At 48.2% G+C, this 24,058-nt stretch overlaps 1 protein-coding gene across 4 annotated transcripts in view; it reads left to right on the top strand.

The window, feature by feature from the left end:
- The window catches only part of rnf24 (ring finger protein 24), a 159,651-nt gene that overhangs the window by 88,364 nt on the left and 47,229 nt on the right, over window positions 1–24,058 (top strand). For all 4 annotated transcript variants that reach the window (XM_067982010.1, XM_067981984.1, XM_067982000.1 and 1 more), the window contains exons 3-4: window positions 923–965; window positions 13,043–13,084. In XM_067982010.1, the coding sequence (XP_067838111.1) occupies window positions 923–965; window positions 13,043–13,084 (85 nt within the window). The remainder of the gene's footprint in view (window positions 1–922; window positions 966–13,042; window positions 13,085–24,058) is intronic.

Raw genomic sequence — 24,058 nt, forward strand, 5'->3', positions numbered from 1 at the left:
TATTCAGTGACAGAGGTTTGATTGTGTGGCATTTTGACCAAGCACTATAGGCACAAATTCCAGACTCACTGAGGACAGATAAAGAAAAAAAGAAAGACTTGTATTTATATGGTGACTCTCACAACCTCAGGATGTCCCAAGTTCACAAACAATGAAGTACTTTTTTTGAAGTACAGTCAGTGTCGTAATGAAGGAAAGGCAGCGGACACTGTGCAGTCAGCAAGGTCCCACAAACAGCAATGTGATAATGATCAGATAATCTGTTTTAGTGATGTTGATTGAGCGATAAATATTGGCCAGGACACCAGGGAGAACTCCCCTGTTCTTCTTCAAAATAGTGCTATGGGATCTTTTACATCTATCTGAGAGGGCAGATGGAGCCTCAGTTTAACGTCATCCAAAAGACAGCACATCTAACAGTGCAGCCTAGATTTTGTGCTCAAGTCTCTGCAGCGGGACTCAAACCCATAACCTTCTGACTCAGAGGCAAGTGTGCTACCCAGTGAGCCACAGCTGTTGCCTGTAATGGGATGGTTATCAGTTGCCCTCTTTCAGAGATTCAACAGCAAGACAAATTCTCCGCTTCTCTCTGAGCCCTCTCGGTGAACTATTCATTCATTGTCTTCGACACTAGAACAGCTGGATTGGGACAGAAACAGAGCAGCAACTGGGATTGAATAGTAATGATGGGCATTCCCTGTACTGTGCCAGGGAATTGACAGCAGGCTGATTGAAGGGCTCAGTCTGCACTCCCAACCTTGAGATTAACACCCATTTCCCTGATACAGTACGGTACATAACCTGCCAATAGGTGTATGTATGTGTGACTGCAACAGCTGTCGTTGAAGAATGAGTTGTACTATTACAGAGCAGCAACTTTGCAGTTGTAGAAATGATTGACCTCTCATTCTTCTCTGTGCAGGTTACGACATCAAGCACACAAGGAGCTTTATGCATATAAACAGGTAAGACCCACATCCCACTAAATGAAACAAGACAAAGGTAATGATGTCCTAAATCTGCTGACATCCATTCATTGAAATGGTGACTTTTTTGGGTGAATTTTATGCTCATCAAGACAAGGAAAGTGAGTGATGAGCTGGAACACTTAATGTTTCCGGTATCTCGTGGTCAGGTATAGTGCATTTAAGTGCTGAGTAAAAGCTTCCTTCACTCTGCTCCAACCTCAGAAGAGCCCCCCACCCCCCGAATCCCACTACAGCACCTGCTCCATTCCCCACACCAGCTACCTGAGTCAGATTTCCAATGAGTGTCAAAGTTGGAACAGCTTTGTGCTGTGATCCCATGCCCTGTAGGAACGGGATTGAACGAGGCCCTAACTCATTTTATATCGATCCTTCGCAAGTAGCAAAAGGAAGACATCTTCATCCTAGCAATCTGAGCTGGATTCGAATCCTGGCCCCAGAAGTGCAATGTCTAACCTATTACACCATCCAGTTCCCCATAAGCATACGGCACATAAGATCTTAACGTGCAAAACACATATATTAATTACACATATTTGTTTACACTTGCTTCTCTCCATCTATCACAGTCAAAACATGGAAAGACTCCTGTTCCACCCCCATATTTAGTGGCAGCTCCTCATTTAAATTTTTTGTTCCCGTTTCCCGGCCAGCAGCCAGGCAGATTGAGAGACTGGCTGGCTCGCGGGCGGGAGGGCTTGTGGTACCAGGCCGCAGGCTGGGAGCGGAGAGGAGATCGCGGGTCAGGAGTAGATCAGGGGGGGAGGGGGAGAGGAGATCGCGGGTCGGGAGTAGATCGGGGGGGGGGGGCGGAGAGGAGATCGCGGGTCGGGAGTAGATCGGGGGGAGGGGGAGAGGAGATCGCGGGTCGGGAGTAGATCGGGTAGGGAGGGGGAGAGGAGATCGTGGGTCGGGAGTAGATCGGGGGGGGGGGGCGGAGAGGAGATCGCGGGTCGGGAGTAGATCGGGGGGAGGGGGAGAGGAGATCGCGGGTCGGGAGTAGATCGGGTAGGGAGGGGGAGAGGAGATCGTGGGTCGGGAGTAGATCGGGGGGGGGGGCGGAGAGGAGATCGCGGGTCGGGAGTAGATCGGGGGGAGGGGGAGAGGAGATCGCGGGTCGGGAGTAGATCGGGTAGGGAGGGGGAGAGGAGATCGTGGGTCGGGAGTAGATCGGGGGGAGGGGGAGAGGAGATCGCGGGTCGGGAGTAGATCGGGGGGGGAGGGGGAGAGGAGATCGTGGGTCGGGAGTAGATCAGGGTGGGAGGGGGAGAGGAGATCGTGGGTCGGGAGTAGATCGGGGGGAGGGGGAGAGGAGATCGCGGGTCGGGAGTAGATCGGGGGGGGAGGGGGAGAGGAGATCGTGGGTCGGGAGTAGATCAGGGTGGGAGGGGGAGAGGAGATCGTGGGTCGGGAGTAGATCAGGGTGGGAGGGGGAGAGGAGACCGCGGGTCGGGAGTAGATCGGGGGGAGGGGGAGAAGAGATCGCGGGTCGGGAGTAGATCGGGAGGGGGGGCGGAGAGGAGATCGCGGGTCGGGAGTAGATCAGGGGGGGCGGAGAGGAGATCGCGGGTCGGGAGTAGATCGGGGGGAGGGGGAGAGGAGATCGCGGGTCGGGAGTAGATCGTGGGGAGGGGGAGAGGAGATCGCGGGTCGGGAGTAGATCGGGGGGAGGGGGAGAGGAGATCGCGGGTCGGGAGTAGATCGGGGGGAGGGGGAGAGGAGATCGCGCGTCGGGAGTAGATCGGGGGGAGGGGGAGAGGAGATCGCGGGTCGGGAGTAGATCGGGGGGGGAAGGGGAGAGGAGATCGCGGGTCGGGAGTAGATCGGGGGGAGGGGGAGAGGAGATCGCGCGTCGGGAGTAGATCGGGGGGAAGGGGAGAGGAGATCGCGGGTCGGGAGTAGATCGTGGGGAGGGGGAGAGGAGATCGCGGGTCGGGAGTAGATCGGGGGGAGGGGGAGAGGAGATCGCGGGTCGGGAGTAGATCGGGGGAGGGGGAGAGGAGATCGCGGGTCGGGAGTAGATCGTGGGGAGGGGGAGAGGAGATCGCGGGTCGGGAGTAGATCGGGGGGAGGGGGAGAGGAGATCGCGGGTCGGGAGTAGATCGGGGGGAGGGGGAGAGGAGATCGCGGGTCGGGAGGAGATCGGGGGGAGGGGGAGAGGAGATCGCGGGCTGGGAGTTGATCGGGGGGTAAGGGTGGCGGCAGAGAGGAGATCGTGGACCGGAGTAGAATGGGGGGAGGGGAGTGGAGAGGAGATCGGTGGGGGGAGGATCAGATCGCGGGGAGTGGGGCTCCAATCGTTTGGGGGTCTGGGGAGAGCACCCCTGCTCCTCGTAGCCCACACCTGCTCCTCATAGCCCACAAGCAGTGCTGGACAAGCATTTACCTGCTGGATCCGGTTGTTCTCGCCTTCCTCCAACGGCTGGGTTTCTCGAGCCCTGGGAAACCGCAGCCATTTAATTTAAAACTGTCCTAAAATTTGAGGCAAGCAGCCTCATTAAAATATTTAAATGACAGGCCCGCCTCTGGAGAGCAGGTTAGTCGCCCACCCCCAACCCGCCTCCATTAGAAGTGATGGCGTTGGGATCGGGTTATCTATTTTTGAATTTTTAGCCCCTCCTCTGCCCCATCCTGGGGGGTTAAAATCCTCCCCCCCCCCCTGTAATCTCTCATAGGAACAAGAGTAGGCCATTCAGCCCCTCAAGCCTGTTCCACCATTCAGTTAGATCATGGCTGATCTGTACCTAAGCTCCGGTTACCCGCCTTTTATTCATATTCCTTGATACTCTCAACCAACAAAAATCTATCGATCTCAGCCTTGAAAACATAAGAACATAAGAAATAGGAGCAGGAGTAGGCCGTATGGCCCCTCGAGCCTGCTCCACCATTCAATCAGATCATGGCTGATCTTTGACCTCAACTCCACTTTCCTGCCCGATCCTCATATCCCTTGATTCACCTAGAATCCAGAAATCTGCCTATCTCAGCCTTGAATATACTCAACGACTCAGCATCCACAGCCCTCTGGGGTAGAGAATTCCAAAGATTCACAACCCTCCAGGTGAAGAAATTCCTCCTCATCTCAGTCTTAAATGGCTGACCCCTTATCCTGCGACTATGCCCTCTAATTCTAGACTCTCCAGCCAGGGGAAACAATCTCTCAACAGCTATCCTGTCAAGCCCCCTCAGAATCTGATATGTTTCAATGAGATCACCTCTCATTCTTCTGAACTCCAGAGAGTGTAGGCCCTTTCTACTCAACCTCGCCTCATAGGACAACCCTCTCATCCCAGGAATTAATCTAGTGAACCTTCACTGCACCGCCTCTAACGCAAATATATCCTTCCTTAGATAAGGAGACCAAAACTGTATGCAGTACTCCATGTGAGGTCGCACCAAAGCCCTGTACAATTGTAGTAAGACTTCCTTACTCTTGTACTCCAACCCCCTTGCAATAAAGGCCAACATTCCATTTGCTTTCCTAATTGCTTGCTGTACCTGCATACTAACTTTTTGTGTTTCTTGTACGAGGACACCCAAGTCTCTCTGAACACCAACATTTAAGTTTCTCACCATTTTAAAAAACATTCTGTTTTTCTATTCTTCCTAACAAAGTGAGTAAACTCACATTTCCCCACATTATACTCCATCTGACACCTTCTCGCCCACTCACTTAACCTATCTATATCCCAGACTCTTTGTGTCCTCCTCACCGCTTCCTTTCCCACCTAGCTTTGTATTGTCAGCAAACTTGGATACATTACACTCGGTCCCTTCATCTAAGTCATTAATGTGGATTGTAAATAGCTGAGTCCCAAGCACTGATCCTTGTGGCTCCCCACAAGTTACAGCCTGCAAACCTGCAAATGACCCGTTTATCCCTATTCTCTGTTTTCTGTCCGTTAACCAATCCTCTATCCTTGTTAATATATTACCCGCAACCTCATGAGTCCTTATCTTGTGTAACAACCTTTTATGTGGCACCTTATCAAATGCCTTTTGAAAATCCAACTATACTACATCCAATGGTTCCCCTTTATCTACCCTGCTAGTTACATCCTCAACAAACTCTAATAGGTTTGTCAAACACGATTTCTCTTTCGTAAAACCATGTTGACTCTACCTAATCATATTATGATTTTCTAAGTGCCCTGTTACCACTTCCTTAATAATGGATTCCAGCATTTTCCTGACGACTGATGTCAGGCTAACTGGCCTGTAGTTCCCTGTTTTCTCTCTCCCTCCTTTCTTGAATAGCGGGGTTACATTTGCTGCCTTCCAATCCACTGGGACTGTTCTGGAATCTAGGGAATTTTGAAAGATCATAACCAATGCATCCACTATCTCTGCAGCCACCTCTTTTAGAACCCTCGGATGTAGACCATCAGGCCCAGGGGATTTATCAGCTTTTAGTCCGATTAGTTTCTCAAGTACTTTTTCTCTACTGATATTAATTACTTTAAGTTCCTCACTCTCATTAGACCCTTGGTTCTCCACTATTTCTGGTATGTTTTTTATGTCTTCTTCTGTGAAGACAGATACAAAATATTTGTTTAATGCATCTGCCATTTCCTGATTCCCCATTATAATTTCTCCTGTCTCAGCCTCTAAGGGACCAACATTTACTTTTGCTACTCTCTTCCTTTTTACATACTTGTAGACACTCTTACAATCCATATTTATATTTCTTGCTAGTTTACTTTCATATTCTATTTTCTCCATTTTTATCACATTTTTGGTTGTCCTTTTCTGGTTTCTAAAACTGTTCCAATCCTTAGGCTTACTACTCTTCTTGACAACGTTATAAGCCTCTTCTTTTAATCTAATGCTATCCTTAACTTCTTTCGTGGAGTTTTTATTTCTCAATGGAATGTATATTTGTTGAGAATATCGAAATATTTCTTTAAATGTTTGCCATTGCTTTTCAACCATCATATCCTTTAATTTGGTTTACCAATCTACCTTAGCCAACTCGCCCCTCATACCTAATACCATAAAGCCCAATTGGCTTTATTTAAGTTTAAGACTCTCGTTTCTGACTTAAGTACATCACTCTCAAACTCAATGTGAAATTCTATCATATTATGGTCACTCTTCCCCAGAGGATCTCTTACTGTGAGATTAATTTCAATTGATCCAATATCCACAACCTTTTAGAGGAGAGAGTTCTAGATTTCCACGACCACATAAAGGTGTGAAAAATGCTTCCTGATTTCACCCACAACTGGCCTAGCTGTAATTTTAAGATTATGCCCCCTTGCTCTGGATTCCACTACCAGAGGAAATAGTTTCTCTCTATCTACCCTGTCGAATCCCTTTATTATTTTAAGCACCTCGATTAAATCACCCCTCAACTGTCTAAACTCAAAGGAATACAAACCAAGTTTATGCAACCTGTCCTCATAATTGAACTCCATCTGATATAGTTTTGCCCACTCACTTAGTCTGTCTGTCCCTTTGTAACTTCCTGCTCCTATCTAGAATTACTTAGAATGTACAGCACACAAACAGGACATTCGGCCCAACAGGTCCCTGCCAGTACTCCATACGAGCCTCCTCCCTCCCTACTACATCTAACCCTATCAGCATATCCTTCTATTCCATTCTCCCTCATGTGTTTATCTAGCTTCCTCTTAAATGCATCAATGCTGGTCGACTCAACTACCCCTAGTGATAGCGTGTTCCACATTCTAACCACTCTCTGAGGAAAGAAGCTTCTCCTGAATTCCTGAATTCCTATTGGATTTATTAGTGACTATCTTATATTAATGGCCCCTAGTTCTGGTCTCCCCCGCAAATGGAAACATCTTCTCTATGTCTACCCTATCAAAACCTTTCATAATCTTATAGACCTCTGTCAGGTCACCTCTCGGTCTTCTCTTTTCTAGAGAAAAGAGCCCCAGCCTGTTCAATCCTTCCTAATAAGCATAACCTCTCCGTTCTGGTATCATCCTAGTAAACCTTCTCCAGTGCCTCTATATCCTTTTTATAATATGGAGACCGGGACTGTTCACAGTACTCCAAGTGTGGTCAAACCTAATCAGCAACCTGATTCAATAGGATACCTCGTGCGTGTGATAGAAATTAAAAAAACACCGGTACAACTGGGAATATTCTTCTGAGGTTGAGGCACATTGTTTGGGAGAGTAAAGGAAGCTTTATTCTGCATCTTACCATACTATAACTGATTTGGGAGTAAACATTGGACACACAAATTATAAAGGAGTTCCATTCCTAAGAACTGACATCCTCTTGATGAGCAGAAAACTCACTCAAAAAAGATATCCAGTGGCGAGCAGGGTGATCTAGTAATAATTACCATTGTGGTTTATTTTGTTCTATTCAAAAGCAAAGTGTGACAGAAGGGTGTTAGTCAGCGTCTCATATTGTTCCTGTTCTTGCTTATGGAGGCAGGAATTTTAACGTGGTGTTTTCACAAGGAGATGGTATCTCAAAGATAGGCTGCACGATTCATGCTTCTGTAACAGTAGAGTTCTATCCATCTACAAATGACTATCACCAGATATCAGCTTCCTGGAATCCAACCAGTGATTTAGAATCAAGAACAATCAGTTAAAATCACCCTTTCAGTCAGTTGTATGTTGGCAGGATTAAATACTGCTGTAGTTGTTAATTATGCACTGTAGTTAACCTATTTTGAATTTAGCAGTGGTGTCGTCCTGCTATTCATTATGTGCTTTGCCATTTTTCTTTGAGAAAATCAAACTTTATTTGATAATACTGTGGGGCCTCAGGTCGCTATGGCAGTGCCTGGCACTGGGATGTGGAGTGCTGGTATTGGTACAGAACGATCCAACGTTAAGACGCGAGTGTTACTAGTAGGCCTCTCGTGGCGTTGCTCATGTGTCAGAGGATGCATTGGAACTACAACACCACATAGTGGCTGCAACCTGCAACAGCAGCGTCACCGGGCCTGTTTACTGAGGGAACTCCCAATGTAAATGATTTGATGGGCATTCTCAATGTCAACGTAAAAAGGCGGGAACAAAAGCCGCGATAACAGGAAACGAAGTCCACGGTCAGATAATCAGAGAATCATAGAAAGTTACGGCATAGAAGGGATTGTGTCTGTGCCGGCCATAAAAGAGCTATCCAGCCTAATCCCACTTTCCAGCACTTGGTCCGTAGCCCTGTAGGTTACGGCACTTCAAGTGCACATCCAAGTACTTTTTAAATGTGATGAGGGTTTCTGCCTCTACCACCCTTTCAGGCAGTGAGTTCCAGACCCCCATCGCCCTCTGGGTGAAAATATTTCTCCTCAGCTCCCCTCTAATCCTTCTACCAATTACTTTAAATCTATGCCCCCTGGTCACTGAGCCCTCTGCTAAGGGAAATAGGTCCTCCCTATCCACTCTATCTAGTCCCGTCATAATTTTATATAGCTCAATTAAATCTCCCCTCAGCCTCCTTTGTTCCAAAGAAAACAACCCCAGCCTATCCAGTCTTTCCTCATAGCTAACATTCTCCAGCTCTGGCAATATCCTCGTAAATCTTTTTTACACAGCGAGTGATTATGATCTGGAATGCACTGCTTGAGGGGGTGGTGGAGGCAGATTCAATCATGGCTTTCAAAAGGGAACTGGATAAGTACTTGAAAGGGAAAAATTTGCAGGGCTACGGGGATAGTGCAGGGGAGTGGAACTAGCTGGATTGCTCTTGCATAGAGCCAGTGCGGACTCGATGGGCTGAATGGCCTCCTTCTATGCTGTAACCTTTCTATGATTCTAATCTCCTCTGTATCCTCTCTAGTGCAATCACATCTTTCGTGTAATGTGATGACCAGAACTGTACACAGTACTCAAGCTGTGGCCTAACCAATGCTTTATATAGTTCTAGCATAACCTCCCAGCTCTTATACTCGATGCCTCGCCTAATAAAGGAAAGTACATACGAACATACATACAAACATACGAATTAAGAGCAGGAGTAGGCCATTCGGCCCCTCGAGCCTGCTCTGCCATTTGATAAGATTATGGCTGATCTGATTGCGACCTCAACCGTACTTTCCCATCTACCTACTATAACCTTTGACTCCCTTGTTAATCAGGAATCTATCTAACTCAGCCTTAAAAATATTCAATGACCCTGCCTCCACTGCTCTCTGGGGAAGGGAGTTCCACAGACTCACGACCCTCTGAGAGAAGAAATTTCTCCTCGTCTCCATCTTAAATGGGAGACCCCTTATTTTTATACTGTGGGCCCCTAGTTCTAGTCTCTCCCACAAGGGGAAACATCCTCTCAGCATCTACCCCTTCTAGTCCCCTCAGGATCTTATATGTTTCAATAAGATCACCTCTCATTCTTCTAAACTCCAGTGTATACAGGCCCAACTTATCCAACCTTTCCTCATAAGATAACCCCCTCATCCCAGGAATCAGTCGAGTGAACCTTCTCTGAACCGCCTCCAAAGCAATTATATCCTTTCTTAAATAAGAAGACCAAAACTGCACACATTCAAGATGTGATCTCACCAATGCCCTGTACAACTCTACTTTTATATTCCATTCTCTACTTTTATATTCCATTCCCCTTGCAATAAATGACAACATTCCATTTGCCTTCCTAATCACTTGCTGTACCTGCATACTAACTTTTTGTGATTCATGTACTGGGACACCCAGCTCCCTCTGTACCTCAGAGTTCTGCAATCTCTCTCCATTTAAATAATATACTGCTTTTCTATTCCTCCTGCCAAAGTGGACAAGTTCACATTTTTCCACATTATACTCTATCTGCCAAATTTTTGCCCACTCACTTAACCTATCTATATCCCTTTGCAGACTCCTTATGTCCTCTTCACAACTTACTTTCCTACCTACCTTTGCGTCATCAGCAAATTTAGCAACCATACATTCGGTCCCTTCATCCAAGTCATTGATATAGATTGTAAATAATTGAGGCCCAAGCACTGATCCCTGTGGTACTCCACTCGTTACATCTTGCCAACCTGAAAATGACCCATTTATGCCTACTCTCTGCTTCCTGTTAGCTAACCAATCCTTTATCCATGCCAATATGTTACCCCCTACACCATGAGCTCTTATTTTGTGTAGTAGCCTTTGATGTGGCACCTTGTCAAAAGCTTTCTAGAAATCCAAGTACACCACGTCCACAGGATCCCCTTTATCCACGTTGCTTGTTACTTCCTCAAAGAACTCTAATAAATTAGTCAAACACGATTTCCCTTTCACAAAGCCGTGTTAACTCTGTCTGATTGCATTGAGATTTTCTAAGTGCCCTGCTATAACCTCCTTAATAATAGATTCTAGCATTTTCCTTATGACAGATGTTAAGCTAACTGGCCTGTAGTTTCCTGCTTTCTGTCTCTGTCCTTTCTTGAATAGAGGAATTACATTTGATATTTTCCAAACTGATGGGACCCTTCCAGAATCTAGGGAATTTTGGAAAATTAATACCAATGCATCTACTATCTCTGCAGCCACTTCTTTTAAGGTGGTTAAGAAGGCATATGGAATGCTTTCCTTTATTAGCCGAGGCATAGAATATAAAAGCAGGGATGTTATGCTGGAACTGTATAAAACACGAGTTAGGCCACAGCTTGAGTACTGTGCACAGTTCTGGTCACCACATTACAGGAAGGATGTAATTGCACTAGAGAGGGTGCAGAGGAGATTTACGAGGATGTTACCAGGACTGGAGAATTTTAGCTATGATGACAGATTGGATAGGCTGGGGTTGTTTTCCTTGGAACAGAGGAGGCTGAGGGGTGATTTGATTGAGGTGTACAAAATTATGAGGGGCCTAGATAGAGTGGATAGGAAGGACCTATTTCCCTTAGCGGAGGGGTCAATAACCAGGGGGCATAGATTTAAAGTGATTGGTAGAAGGATTAGAGTGGAAATGAGGAAAAAAAATTTCACCCAAAGGGTGGTGGGGGTCTGGAACTCACTGCCTGAGAGAGTGGTGGAGGCAGAAACCCTCAACTCATTTAAAAAATGGCTTCCTTCTGTGCCGTAAATTTTCTATGATTCTATGAAGACCCTAGGATGAAATCTGTCAGGACTTGGGGACTTGTCAGCTTTTAGTTCTAATAATTTTTTCAAAGCCCTTTCCCTGGTGATTGTAAATGTTTTAAGTTCCTCCCTCCCTTTCACCTCTTGATTCACAATTATTTCTGGCACGTTATTTGTATCCTCTACAGTGAAGACGGAAGCAAAATATCTGTTCAATTCATCTGCCATTTCCTTATTCTCCATTATTAATTCCCCAGACTCACTCTCTAGAGGACCAGTGCTCACTTTACTTACTCTTTTCCTTTTTAAATAACTGTAGAAACTCTTACTGTCTGTTTTTATGTTTCTAGCCAGCATTCTCTCATATTCTAATTTCTCCCTCTTTATTATTCTTTTAGTCATTCTTTGCTGTTTTTTTATATTCTGTCCAGTCTTCGTGGAATTGTATGCTTTTTCTTTCAATTTGATACTATCTTTATCTTCCTTAGTTAGTCACGGATTGTACGTCCTTCCCCTAGAGTCTTTCTTTCTCACTCGAATATATCTTTGCTGAGTGTTATGAAATATCTCATTAAATGTCTGCCACTGCATCTCTACTGACATATCCCTTAACCGAAGTCCCCAATTCACTTTAGCCAGCTCTGTCTTCATGCCCTCATAATTGCCCTTATTTAAGTTTAAAACACTAGTCTTAGACTTACTCTTCTCTCCCTCAAACTGAATGCGAAATTCAATCATATTGTGATCACTGCTACCTAGAGGCTCCTTTACAATGAGGTCATTAATTAATCCTGCCTCATTAGCACATTACCAGATCTAGAATAGCCTGCTCTCTGGTTGGCTCGAGAACGTGCTGCTCTAAGAAACTGTCCTGAAAGCACTCTGTGAACTCATCTTCCAGGCTACCTTTGCCAATCAGATTCTTCCAATCTATATGTAGATTAAAATCACCCATGATTATTGCGTATGCCTTTTTAACCACCTTATCTACCTTTCCTGCTGCCTCCAAGGATCTTTGGACATGCACTCCAAGGTCCCTCTGTTCCTCTACACCTCTCAGTAACCTCCCATTTATTGTGTATTCCCTTGCCTTGTTTGCCCTCCCCAAATGCATTACCTCACACTTCTCCAGATTGAACTCCAATTGCCACTTTTCTGCCCACCTGACCAGTCCATTGATATCTTCCTGCAGTCTACAGCTTTCCTCCTCACTATCAACCACACGGCTAATTTTTGCATCATCTGCAGACTTCTTGATCAAGCCCCCCATATTCTAGTTCAAATCATTAATATATACCACAAAAAGCAAGGGACCTCGTACTGAGCCTCGCGGAAACCCACTGGAAACAGTCTTCCAGTCGCAAAAACACCCGTCAACCTTAACCCTTTGCTTCCTGCCACTGAACCAATGAGCTTGTACTTTTTTGACCAGTCTGCCAGGTGGGAACTTGTCAAAAGCCTTGCTAAAATCCATGTAGACTACATCAAATGCGTTAACCTCATCGACCCTCCTTGTTACCTGCTCAAAAAATTCAATCAAGTTAGTCAGACACGACCTTCCCTTAACAAATCCATGCTGACTGTCCTTGATTAACCCGTGCCTTTCTAAATGACGATTTATGTTACCCCTCAGAATCGATTCCAATAATTTGCCCACCACCGAGGTTAGGCTGACTGGTCTATAATTACTCGATCTACCTCTTTCTCCCTTTTTAAACAATGATACAACGTTAGCAGTCCTCCAATCCTCTGGCACCACGCCTGCAGCCAGTGAGGATTGGAAAATGATGGTCAGAGCCTCCGCTATTTTCTCCCTCGCTTCTCTTAGCAGCCTTGGATACATTTCATCCGGGCCTGGCGATTTATCTACTTTCAAAGGTAATGTGAGGATACCCAAGTCATTTAGTATAATACAGGTAGTAGCTGTAAATAATTTTCATGGTTTTATTTTATAATAGAGTATCTGTGAGTTTTATTGATCAGTATAGATGTGGCAATGCTTAGTAAAAAACCTGGGAGTTTTCCGAAGTGTGATTCATTGTGCTTCTCTTTATTTTACAGGTCATACTGAAAGAGAAAGTAAAAGAACTCAATTTACACGAGGTAAGCAGAGTGCCTGGGCTCCAGGGTTATGCTTTCAATTTTATTAACTCATTCCTCTTTTTCTGTGAAGTCAGTTTCTTTACCAAACGAGGTATCCTCACGGATCCCCCAATGCCCACAGGGCATCATTCTTAATGCTAAATGGATCAAGGGATGTGGGGAAAAAGCGGGAACAGGGTACTGAGTTAGACGATCAGCCATGATCATTTTGAATGGCGGAGAAGGGCCGAATGGCCTACTCTTGCTCCTATATTCTATGATTCGCCAAAACCTCCACCAAATTCATTCCACCTTCCCGGTGGTCTGGCTGAGAGAGCTACAGGTGCAGACCCACAGCCTGCATTTTGTCGAATCAGTGAAGGTCCGAGGCTCACCATGTAGGATGCCATCAAAGTTGAAAAGAGTGGCAACAGCCCCGATTTTATCACTACCCGCCCGGCGGGAGCCGTGCAGGTGAGGGGTTAAAATAGCGGCCGGGCTCTCCCCAGTGTGTTCCTGCCGCGTTTGCGCCCCTGCCATTTTAACTGCTGGGTTCACGCTGGCAGGCAGGGGGTCTCATGAATATTGATGATGTCATTCGGATCCCGTCGCGATTTTAACAAAGAATCGCGCGGATCGCGCGCAGCCCTGGAGCCAACAGCGATACCTGTCGGCAGGCAGTATCGAGGCCAGGACAGGGGTTGGTAAGTTTTCCTTTTGTACTTTTTTTAACGTTACCTTGTGGGCCACGAGCAGCAGGAGAAGTTCTGATCGACCCCATCTGGAAACCTTGGACCGCCTCAGCCCCCGCCCTGACCATGCAGTCCTGCTAAACCCCCGACCGATCTACGGGCCGTCTAGCACCCGAAATCCTGCTCCCGTGAGCCTCCAAGTCATTCCAGTCGACTTCAGGCGAGAGTCAACGTTACCAACTTTAAATGAGACCTGGGAGTTAAAATGGCCTGGATCTCACGCTGGTACCAAGAGAGGCGCATCCCTCCCACCCCATCCCCCTCACACTGTACCCCCACCCCATCCCCCGCACACTGTACCCCCACCCCATCCCCCTCACACTGTACTCCCACCCCGTCCCCCGCACACTGTACCCCCACTCCGTCCCCCTCACACTGTACCCCCACCCCATCCCCCGCACACTGTACTCCCACCCCATCCCCCCCCACACGGTACCCCCCACCCCATCCCCTCCACAATGTACCCCCACCCATCCCCCACACTGTACCCCCACCCCATCCCCCCCACACTGTACCCCCACCCCATCCCCCCCACACTGTACTCCCACCCCATCCCCCCCACACTGTACTCCCACCCCATCCCCCCCACACTGTACTCCCACCCCATCCCCCCCACACTGTACTCCCACCCCATCCCCCCACACTGTACCCCCACCCCATCCCCCCACACTGTACCCCCACCCCGTCCCCCCCCACACAGTACTCCCACCCCATCCCCCCCACACTGTACCCCCACCCCATCCCCCTCACACTGTACCCCCACCCCATCCCCCGCACACTGTACCCACACCCCATCCCCCGCACACTGTACCCCCACCCCATCCCCCCCCACACTGTACCCCCACCCCATCCCCCGCACACTGTACCCCCACCCCATCCCCCGCACACTGTACCCCCACCCCATCCCCCTCACACTGTACCCCCACCCATCCCCCCACACTGTACCCCCACCCCGTCCCCCCCACACTGTACCCCCACCCCATCCCCCCCCCCACACTGTACCCCCACCCCATCCCCCGCACACTGTACCCCCACCCCATCCCCCCCCACACTGTACCCCCACCCCATCCCCCGCACACTGTACCCCCACCCCATCCCCCCGCACACTGTACCCCCACCCCATCCCCCCCCACACTGTACCCCCACCCCATCCCCCGCACACTGTACCCCCACCCCATCCCCCGCACACTGTACCCCCACCCCATCCCCCCACACTGTACCCCCACCCCGTCCCCCCCACACTGTACCCCCACCCCATCCCCCCCCCCACACTTTACTCCCACCCCGTCCCCCCACACTGTACCCCCACCCTGTCCCCCGCACACTGTACTCCCACCCCGTCCCCCCCACACTGTACCCCCACCCCGTCCCCCTCACACTGTACCCCCACCCCGTCCCCCTCACACTGTACCCCCACCCCGTCCCCCGCACACTGTACTCCCACCCCGTCCCCCTCACACTGTACTCCCACCCCGTCCCCCTCACACTGTACTCCCACCCCGTCCCCCTCACACTGTACTCCCACCCCGTCCCCCTCACACTGTACTCCCACCCCGTCCCCCTCACACTGTACTCCCACCCCGTCCCCCTCACACTGTACTCCCACCCCGTCCCCCTCACACTGTACCCCCACCCCGTCCCCCGCACACTGTACCCCCACCCCGTCCCCCTCACACTGTACCCCCACTCCGTCCCCCCCACACTGTACTCCCACCCCGTCCCCCCCACACTGTACTCCCACCCCGTCCCCCTCACACTGTACTCCCACCCCGTCCCCCTCACACTGTACTCCCACCCCAGGTTAAAATCGGGGCTTAGAAGTATTTTTAAGGAATGGGCTGACTTGAAGTTTACTACTGATGAAGATTTAAGCTGTTGTAACATTTATTACAAAGGAAGCATAATGAGGTGGGAGAGACGGGAGAATGTCTACTTCTCCGTTTTGTTTATGAGATGAGCACTCGAATCGAATGAGAATTTCGATCGAGAGGAAGGGGAAAAAAGTTGCACAGGTCTATAGGGTGAACTTAAAACTACCAGGAAAAGGATGCTCTCCGGACATAGATAGTCTCTACAGCTCTCAGTGCGACAGTGGTACAGCTGAGATCTAATGGCTTGTGAGATTGAGGGTACGAATGCATGAGCACCATTTTGTAGAGCTGCATGGAAAAGCTTCAGCGCACTGCAACCCAATCATTATTGTTTCCAGTTGCTAGGGGCCATGTGTTCACGCTGTCTTCGTCTCTTGTTATGTTGTTTGGGGAAGGGAAAGGTTCGATGTATTCTTTTGAGGATTTGAATCCCCCCTGTGTGTTTTTATCCCTCCAGGCCAGGCTGGTAGGCCTCAGTACTTTACTGGCACAACAATATTCTAGACAGCTCAGCTTTGGATTTTTCTTACCCCACCCCCCATCCCAAGGCTTGGCCCCTCCCCATCACGGTGGCTGAGATTAGGAATTCAGTAACAGAGAAAGTTGAGCTTGTAGAACTACATATTAGAACTCGGGTGTTTCCCTGTGCATAGACCTGAAAAGTTGTTGAAATGCTGCTCTGCAGGAAGCTCAGTTATGCTGGTCTGTTCCCATTGGCGGAAGTGTCAAGATCCAGTGGATGTAGATTTAAGGTGATTAGCAAAAGAACCAAAGGTGATATGAGGCCAAACTTTTTTACACAGCGAGTGATTATGATCTGGAATGCGCTGCCCGAGGGGATGGTGGAGGCAGATTCAATCTTGGCCTTCAAAAGGGAGTTGGATAAGTACTTAAAAGTAGAAAAATTATTGATAAAAAATATTGTTAAATATCATTAATCTCCATTTCAGGTAGAGCAGCATTTAGAGGCCAGGTGACATGAGTTCATTCCCTCCGAGCTGGACTATTCCAATGCTCTCCTGGCCGGCCTCCCATCTTCCATCCTCCATAAACTTGAGCTCATCCAAAATTCTCCTGCCCGTATCCTAATTTACACCAAGTCCTGTTCTCCCATCACCCCTGTGCTCGCTGACTTACATTGGCTCCCGGACCGGGAACGCCTCAATTTTAAAATTTTCATCCTTGTTTTCAAATCCCTTCATGGCCTCACCCTCCCGATCTCTGTAACCTCCTCCAGCCCTCCTCCAATTCTGGCCTCTTGCGCATCACCGATTTTAAACACTCCACCATTGGCGGCCGTGCCTTCAGCTGCCTAGGCCCTAAGCTCTGGAATTCCCTCCATAAACCCCTCCATCCCTCTACCTCTCTTTCCTCCTTTAAGATGCTCCTTAAAACCTCTTTGACCAAGCTTTTGGTCATCTGCCCTAGCACCTCCTTATGTGGCTCGGCGTGAAATTTTGTCCGATAACGCTGCTGTGAAGCGCCTTGGGATGTTTTACTATGTTAAAGGCGCTATATAAATGCAAGTTGTTGTTGTTGAGTGGGTGGGAGGTCAGGTATAGAAAGGAAGGGCTGAAAAGCCTAATCAAGCTGGACTAGTCTGAGACGTCTGCAGTCATACCTGCGGTCGTGAGTGAACTGAAGGACCGTGTACTTCAACACTGTGGAATTTGTTAGCAGAATGGACACCTATTTCCACCTTGGTTGGATTTGAAGTCCCATGTTTGCACCAAATACACATCAATTCAAAAAACGAGTGCAACTTTACAAACCTCGGGCTGAATTTTAATTACTCTATCCGCGTATGCTGACAACAGCACAAGATATTGAAATTCCATTGTGCTGGTGTTGAATTGTGCAGTTATTACGTTGTCAATTAATATTTGTTTGTTGTCGTCAAATGCCCCCCTGCTAAATTCAGTAGGTTAGCTAGAATCTTGCACCTTTAGTGGACATTGTGCATCGTGACCTTGGGATCATAGAATCATAGAAAAGTTACAGCACGGAAGGAGTCCATTCGCCCCATCGAGTCCGCGTCGGCTCTATGCAAGAGCAATCCAGCTAGTCCCACTCACCCGTCCTATCCCCATAGCCCTGCAAATTTTTTCCTTTCAAGTACTTATCCAGCTCCCTTTTGAAGGCCATGATTGAATCTGCCTCCACCACCCCCTCGGGCAGTGCATTCCAGATCATAATCACGCACTGTGTAAAAAAGATTTTCCCCATGTCACCTTTGGCTCTTTTGCTAATCACCTTAAATCTACATTCTCTGGTTCTTGACACTTCCGCCAATGGGAACAGTTTCTCTCTATCTACTCTGTCTAGACCCTTCATGATTTTGAATACCTCTATCAAATCTCCTCGCAACTGTCTCTGTTCCAAGGAGAACAACCCCAGCTTCTCCAGTCTATCCACATAACTAAAGTCCCTCATCCCTGGAATAATTCTAGTAAATCTTTTCTGCACCCTGTCTAAGGCCTTCACATCTTTCCTAAAGTGCGGTGCCCAGAACTGGACACAATACTCCAGTTGTGGTCGAACCAGTGTTTTATAAAGGTTCATCATGACTGCCATACTTTTGTACTCTATGCCTCTATTTATAAAGCCCAGGATCCGGTATGCTTTCTTAACTGCTTTCCCAACCTGCTCTGCCACCTTCAACGATTTGTGCACATATACCCCCAGATCTCTCTGTTCCTGTACTCCTTTTAGAATTGTGCCCTCTAGTTTATATTGCCTCTCCTCGTTCATCCGACCGAAATGTATCACTTCGCATTTTTCTGCATTCAATTTCATCTGCCACGTGTCTGCCCATTTCACCAGCCTGCCTATATCCTCTTGAATTCTATCACTATCCTCCTCACTGCTTACTATACTTCTAACTTTTGTATCATCTGAAAATTTTGAAATTGTGCCCTGTACACCCAGGTCCAAGTCATTAATATATATCAAGAAAAGCAGTGGTCCTAGTACCGACCCCTGGGGAACACCACTGTACACCTCCCTCCAGTCCGAAAAACAACTGTTCACCACTACTCTCTATTTCCTGTTACCTTGCCAATTTTGTAATCGTGATGCCACAGCCCCCTTTATTCCATGGGCTTCAATCTTGATGACAAGCCTATTATGCGGCACTTTATCAAATGCGTTCCCGGTTCGGGAGCCAACGTAGGTCAGCAAGCACATAGGTGCATGGGTGATGGGAGAACAGGACTTGGTGCGAGTAGAATTTTGGATGAGTTCAAGTTTATGGAGGGTGGAAGATGGGAGGCTGGTCGGTAGAGCGTTGGAATAGTCCAGCCTGGATTGTCACCTGGCCTCCAAATGTTGCTCTACCTGTAATGGAGATTAATGATATTTCATTTACACAAACAGACCAGCATAACTGAGCTTCCTACAGAGCAGCATTTCAACTACCAGTCAGGTCTATGCACAGGGAAACACCCGAGCTCCTATATGTAGTTCATCAAGTTCAACTTTCTCTGTTACTGAATTCCTAATCTCAGCCACCGTGATGGGGAGAGGCCAAGCCTGTGGGAGTGGGTGGGGGGAAGAAAAATCCAGAGCTGAGCTGTCTAGAATATTGTTGTGCCAGGCAAGTGATGACGTCGCTGCTAATTTAAAATTCAGCCCAGGGACGGTAAAGCTCTGGAGCGTTAGAATTGCATGTTACTTTAAACTCTAGGGGCAGCATTTTAGCACCCGCTATCGGGTGCATTCCTGGCGGGGGGGCCCCGAAAATCAGGAAATCCCATAGCGGGACCGGAGCCCGCCTCGAACCCGCGCACTTCTGGGTTCCCCACTGACGCGCCGGCGTGCGCGCGCAGCCCCCGCTGGTGGGAATCCCGCAGGCAATTAAAGCCAGTGAGATGCCACTTGAGCGTATTTATTTCGCTTGTTCAGGTCATTAACTGACCCGATTAAGGGATTATGTGAGGAGGGGTGGGATTTTAAAGCAAACTGGGACTGTTTCCCACACTGGGGGAAACACTCCCAGTTCAAATGGACCTGTTGCAGCTGTCAGCCTGTGGCAGCTGCAAAGGTCCATTTGACAGGTGGGGGGAGACCCTCACTCATTGCAGGAGGCCACTCTGTCACTTGGGACAAAGTTTGGCCTCCACCACCCTCTCCTGACAATCAAAGTCACCAACTTGCACACTTACCCTGGGGTCCAGAGATATGTACCTACCTTGCGGACCCCCTCAGATGTACATCTTCCGGATGGGGGCTGCCGTAGCTGCAGTCATGACCTCCTCGGAGGGCGAACAGCATCACCAGCCTCGCCATCCACGCCGTCCACCTCTGACACGTGGAGCACCACAACAGAGCGCTGTGACACATCCACCTGTACAGCAGGAGGGAGGGCAACCGCAGAGAGAGATGCATCGCAGAGGGCACTACCCTCGCCACAGGGTCCACAGACCGAGGCTCAGCTTCCTGGACACCTCTGAGCAGCAGTGCACACGGAGGCTCAGAGTCACTCGACATGTAGTCGTGGACATCTGCAGCCTCCTTCATGCCAAGCTGCTCCCGGTTGGCCTGAGCACCATCTTCTTATCTGTCGTTGTCAAAGTCACCACTGCCCTCAACAACTTCTCCTCCGCATCCTTCCAGGGTGCCACTGGGGACATCGCCGACGTCTCTCAGCCGTCTGCAAATACACCTACACCCACTCTGCAGTGACACAATGGGTGTCATCAGTTGTGGGTCTTCATTGTGATCCTCAGGAAAGGGCATTATTGCACAATCCAGACAAGATTCGCAAAGACGTGGCAGTAGTGGTGCCAATATAATATGTGATGTGAGTTGCTCAGAAATTAAATATAAGTAAAAACCATGACAAACCCTCAAACACCCTTGTGCATCCCCTTCATTCTCACGACACGTTTGTCTTACGCTGCCTACTGCACATATGTGATGCATGCCCTGTGGCTGCAGCACAGGTAGTGGCAGGTTAAGTGAGGCTGACCGTGAAAGAGATGCACAGGAGGGTGAGTATGAGATAGAGCCATGAGATTGTATGAGGATTGGGTTGAGTGGTAGTGGCGGGATGAGTACTGGCGAGGTGAGTAGGTGCAGGTAAGATGAGGATGAGGTTTGAGTGGGTGTGAGGGGTGATGTGACAGAGTAGTGTTGGCAGTGCAGAAGGAGATGTGGGGTGGGAAAGAGTAAGTGTACTCACTTTGGCTGACCTACTGAGGTCATTGCAGCGCCTCGTGCACTGTATGCAGGTGGGCGATATGTTGGTGGTGCAGGTGACCTCCTCTGCCACCTCGAGCCAGGCCTTCTTGGTGGCAGAGGCAGGCCGCTTCCTCCCGCCCGCCGGGGGGAAGATCTCTGTCCTCCTCCTCACCCCATGTATTGATACCTGGAGTGAGGCATCAGTAAACTGGGAGCAGCCTTCTCCCTGGGCTGCTCCATGCTGTAATTTTTTCTATTTGTTGCAGCATCTGTCAGTGGAGGACTGCCCCTTTAAATAGAGCTCCTCCAGCTGACAGACCTTACTGCGCATGCGCAGCCCGCCCGACGCGCAGATCAGCAGTGGGGAACCCGGAAGACCAGGTAAGCTGATCCAATTATGCTGCGATCGCGCGGGGAGCTGACTGATTTCACCGGGCGGGTTACCCGCGCGCCCGATACCCCCCCCCAGCCGAGAACCCACAGCCCTGGTAACATCAGGCCCCTAGATTTGCAGTGTAAAAATGATGTTACAGTCTTCAAATGATTAATGTGATGATTCCTTTCAGGAATACAGATCTGAATGTTACCGGGCTATTTTGGACCTTGTGCATTATTCGCAGTGATGAATAATTTCAAGCCCTGATACTTTAATTAACGCTCATCTGCTTGACCAAGAACAGTTAATTTGGCAATGAATCAGAGACTATAACTGGACTGACACACTTCTGCATGCATTCCTAGACTGATGTGGGTCCACTGTATTGTGCTGGCACCCACAGACACCAGTGTATAATAAAACTTATTGGTCTATCTTTTGTAGTAGCACTTAAATAACGTTGGCAGTGTAGTATGCAGTGCCAACTCTGACCTTCAGATAGCACATTAAGCCAACATCCAAGCTGCCTTTGCATGTTTATAGCGGCTTTCACGACCTAAGGTCGTCCCAAAGCACTTACAGCCAATTAAGTACTTTTGAAGTGTAGTCATTGTTGTAATGTGGGAAACTCAGCAGCCAATTTGCGCACAGCAAGGTCCCACAAATAGCAATGAGATAAATGATCATCTGTTTTAGTGATGTTGTTTGAAGGATTGGCCAGGACACCAGGGATAACTCCTCTGTTCTTCTTCGAAATACCACCATGGGATCTTTTACATACGCCTGAGAGGGCAGACGGGGCCACGGTTTAATGTCTCATCCAAAAGACAGCACCTCCAACAGCGCAGCACTCCCTCAGTACTGCACTGGAGTGTCAGCTTAGGTTGACATAGGTTCCAGGAATGGGACTTGAGCCCACAACCTTCTGACTCAGAGACAAGAGTGCTACCACTGAGCCACGGCTGCAGTCTGTTATGGGAGGGCTATCATTTGCCCCCTTTCAGAGTTTCAGCAGCAAGACAAGTTCTCCACTGTTGTTTGAGCCCAGTCAGCAAACTATTCATTCATTGTCGTTGATACTAGAACAGAGACGGCACCTCCGACATTGCAGCACCCCCTCAGTACTGCACTGGAGAATCAGCCTAAATTTAGTGCTCAAGTCACCGGAGTAGGGCTTAAACCCATCACCTTCATATGGTGTTAGAGCTGAAATAGGAATACGGTGGGGATAGTACTGATGGGCTGAAAGGCCTTCTTCATCCAAATCTATTTTTAGAATTCTATTTAGCATAATACTAGCCATCGCTGTGTTTGTATTGGTCCTGCAACAAATAAAAAGTTAGTCTTTATTTTTATGCCATTACTAAATGTGCGGGTTTATTATTATTTCCAGTTTAAAACTTCCAGTCTCTTCTGTAGGGATTAGAAAACCAGTTTTTGGTCCAATTTTCTTTTGAATGTGCCACTGTTGGGTTAGTAGTGCAGATGTCCATCACGTCCTGTACTGACCCTTTCCACTGTAGAATGGCCCTTAACTCGAGCTCTATTCCACATGAGGAGTGTTGTACGTTTATTACCAGCACACCGGGCGGGATGCATCACCTAAGAGATGACCGACTGTTTTGTCCACTGCTGGGGCTGCCTAGCCACCTGAGTAAACTCAGATTGACCAACCTCCTTGTCCAAGGGGAATGGTTAGCTGTAATAGAGATGGGAGGGGGGCGGGGGAAGAGAAATGGAAAGTAAAATGTCTCTACTCAAACTGGGCTAGTAATAGACTTCAGGGAGACCTATAATTACACCTCTACTGGTGTGGGTAGAGTCTAGTGTCCAACGTGCCTCGAGCATGTCCTCTATCAGCTGAGGTTGTGCCCATAGTGCAGTGATTAACGAAATTCAATGCTATCCTCTCACTTTTTATTTTTAAGTTCCTGGCATTGGAATTGCCTTGAAACTGAATATACAGTCACTTGAAGCGAGTGATTTAATACTGCATCAAGTGTTGTTTGTGTGAGAGAGAGATACTATATTGAATTACACACAGTGCACAAACAGGTCATTCAGCCCAACTGGTCAATGCCGGTGTTTATTCTCCACACGATTCTCCTCCCACTCTAATTATCTCTTCCCATCCTGCCCCCATATCCCTCTATTCCCTTCTCCCTCATGTATACATCAAGCCTCCCCTTAAGTCAAAGCTATCTGCTTCAACCATAGAATCATAGAAAGGTTGCAGCGCAGAAGGAGGCCATTTGGCCAATCGCGTCCATGCCAGCTCTATGCAAGAGCAATCCAGCTAGTCCCACTCCCCTGCCCTATTCACGTAGCCCGTAAATTTTTTAGTATCAATTACTTATCCAGTTCCCTTTTGAAGGCCATGATTGACTCTGCCTCCACCACCCCCTCAGGCAGTGCATTCCAGACCATAACCACTCGCTGTGTAAAAAAGGTTTTTCTTCATGTCACCTTTGGTTCTTTTGCCAATCACCTTTAATCTATGTCCTCTGGTTCTTGACCCTTCCGCCAATGGGAATATTTTCTCTCTATCTACTCTGTCTAGACCCTTCATGATTTTGAATACCTCTATCAAATCTCCTCGCAACCTTCTCTGTTCCAAGGAGAACAACCCCAGCCTCTCCAGTCTTTCCCCGTAACTAAAGTCCCTCATCCCTGGAATCATTCTAATAAATCTCTTCTGCACCCTCTCTAAGGCATATCTTTCCTAAAATGCGGTGCCCAGAACTGGACACAATACTCCAGTTGTGGCTGAACCAGTGTTTTATAAAGGTTCATCATGATTTCCTTACTTTTGTAC

Source organism: Heptranchias perlo, chromosome 1 (assembly GCF_035084215.1).
Source record: "Heptranchias perlo isolate sHepPer1 chromosome 1, sHepPer1.hap1, whole genome shotgun sequence".
In the NCBI taxonomy this organism is placed as follows: domain Eukaryota; kingdom Metazoa; phylum Chordata; class Chondrichthyes; order Hexanchiformes; family Hexanchidae; genus Heptranchias; species Heptranchias perlo.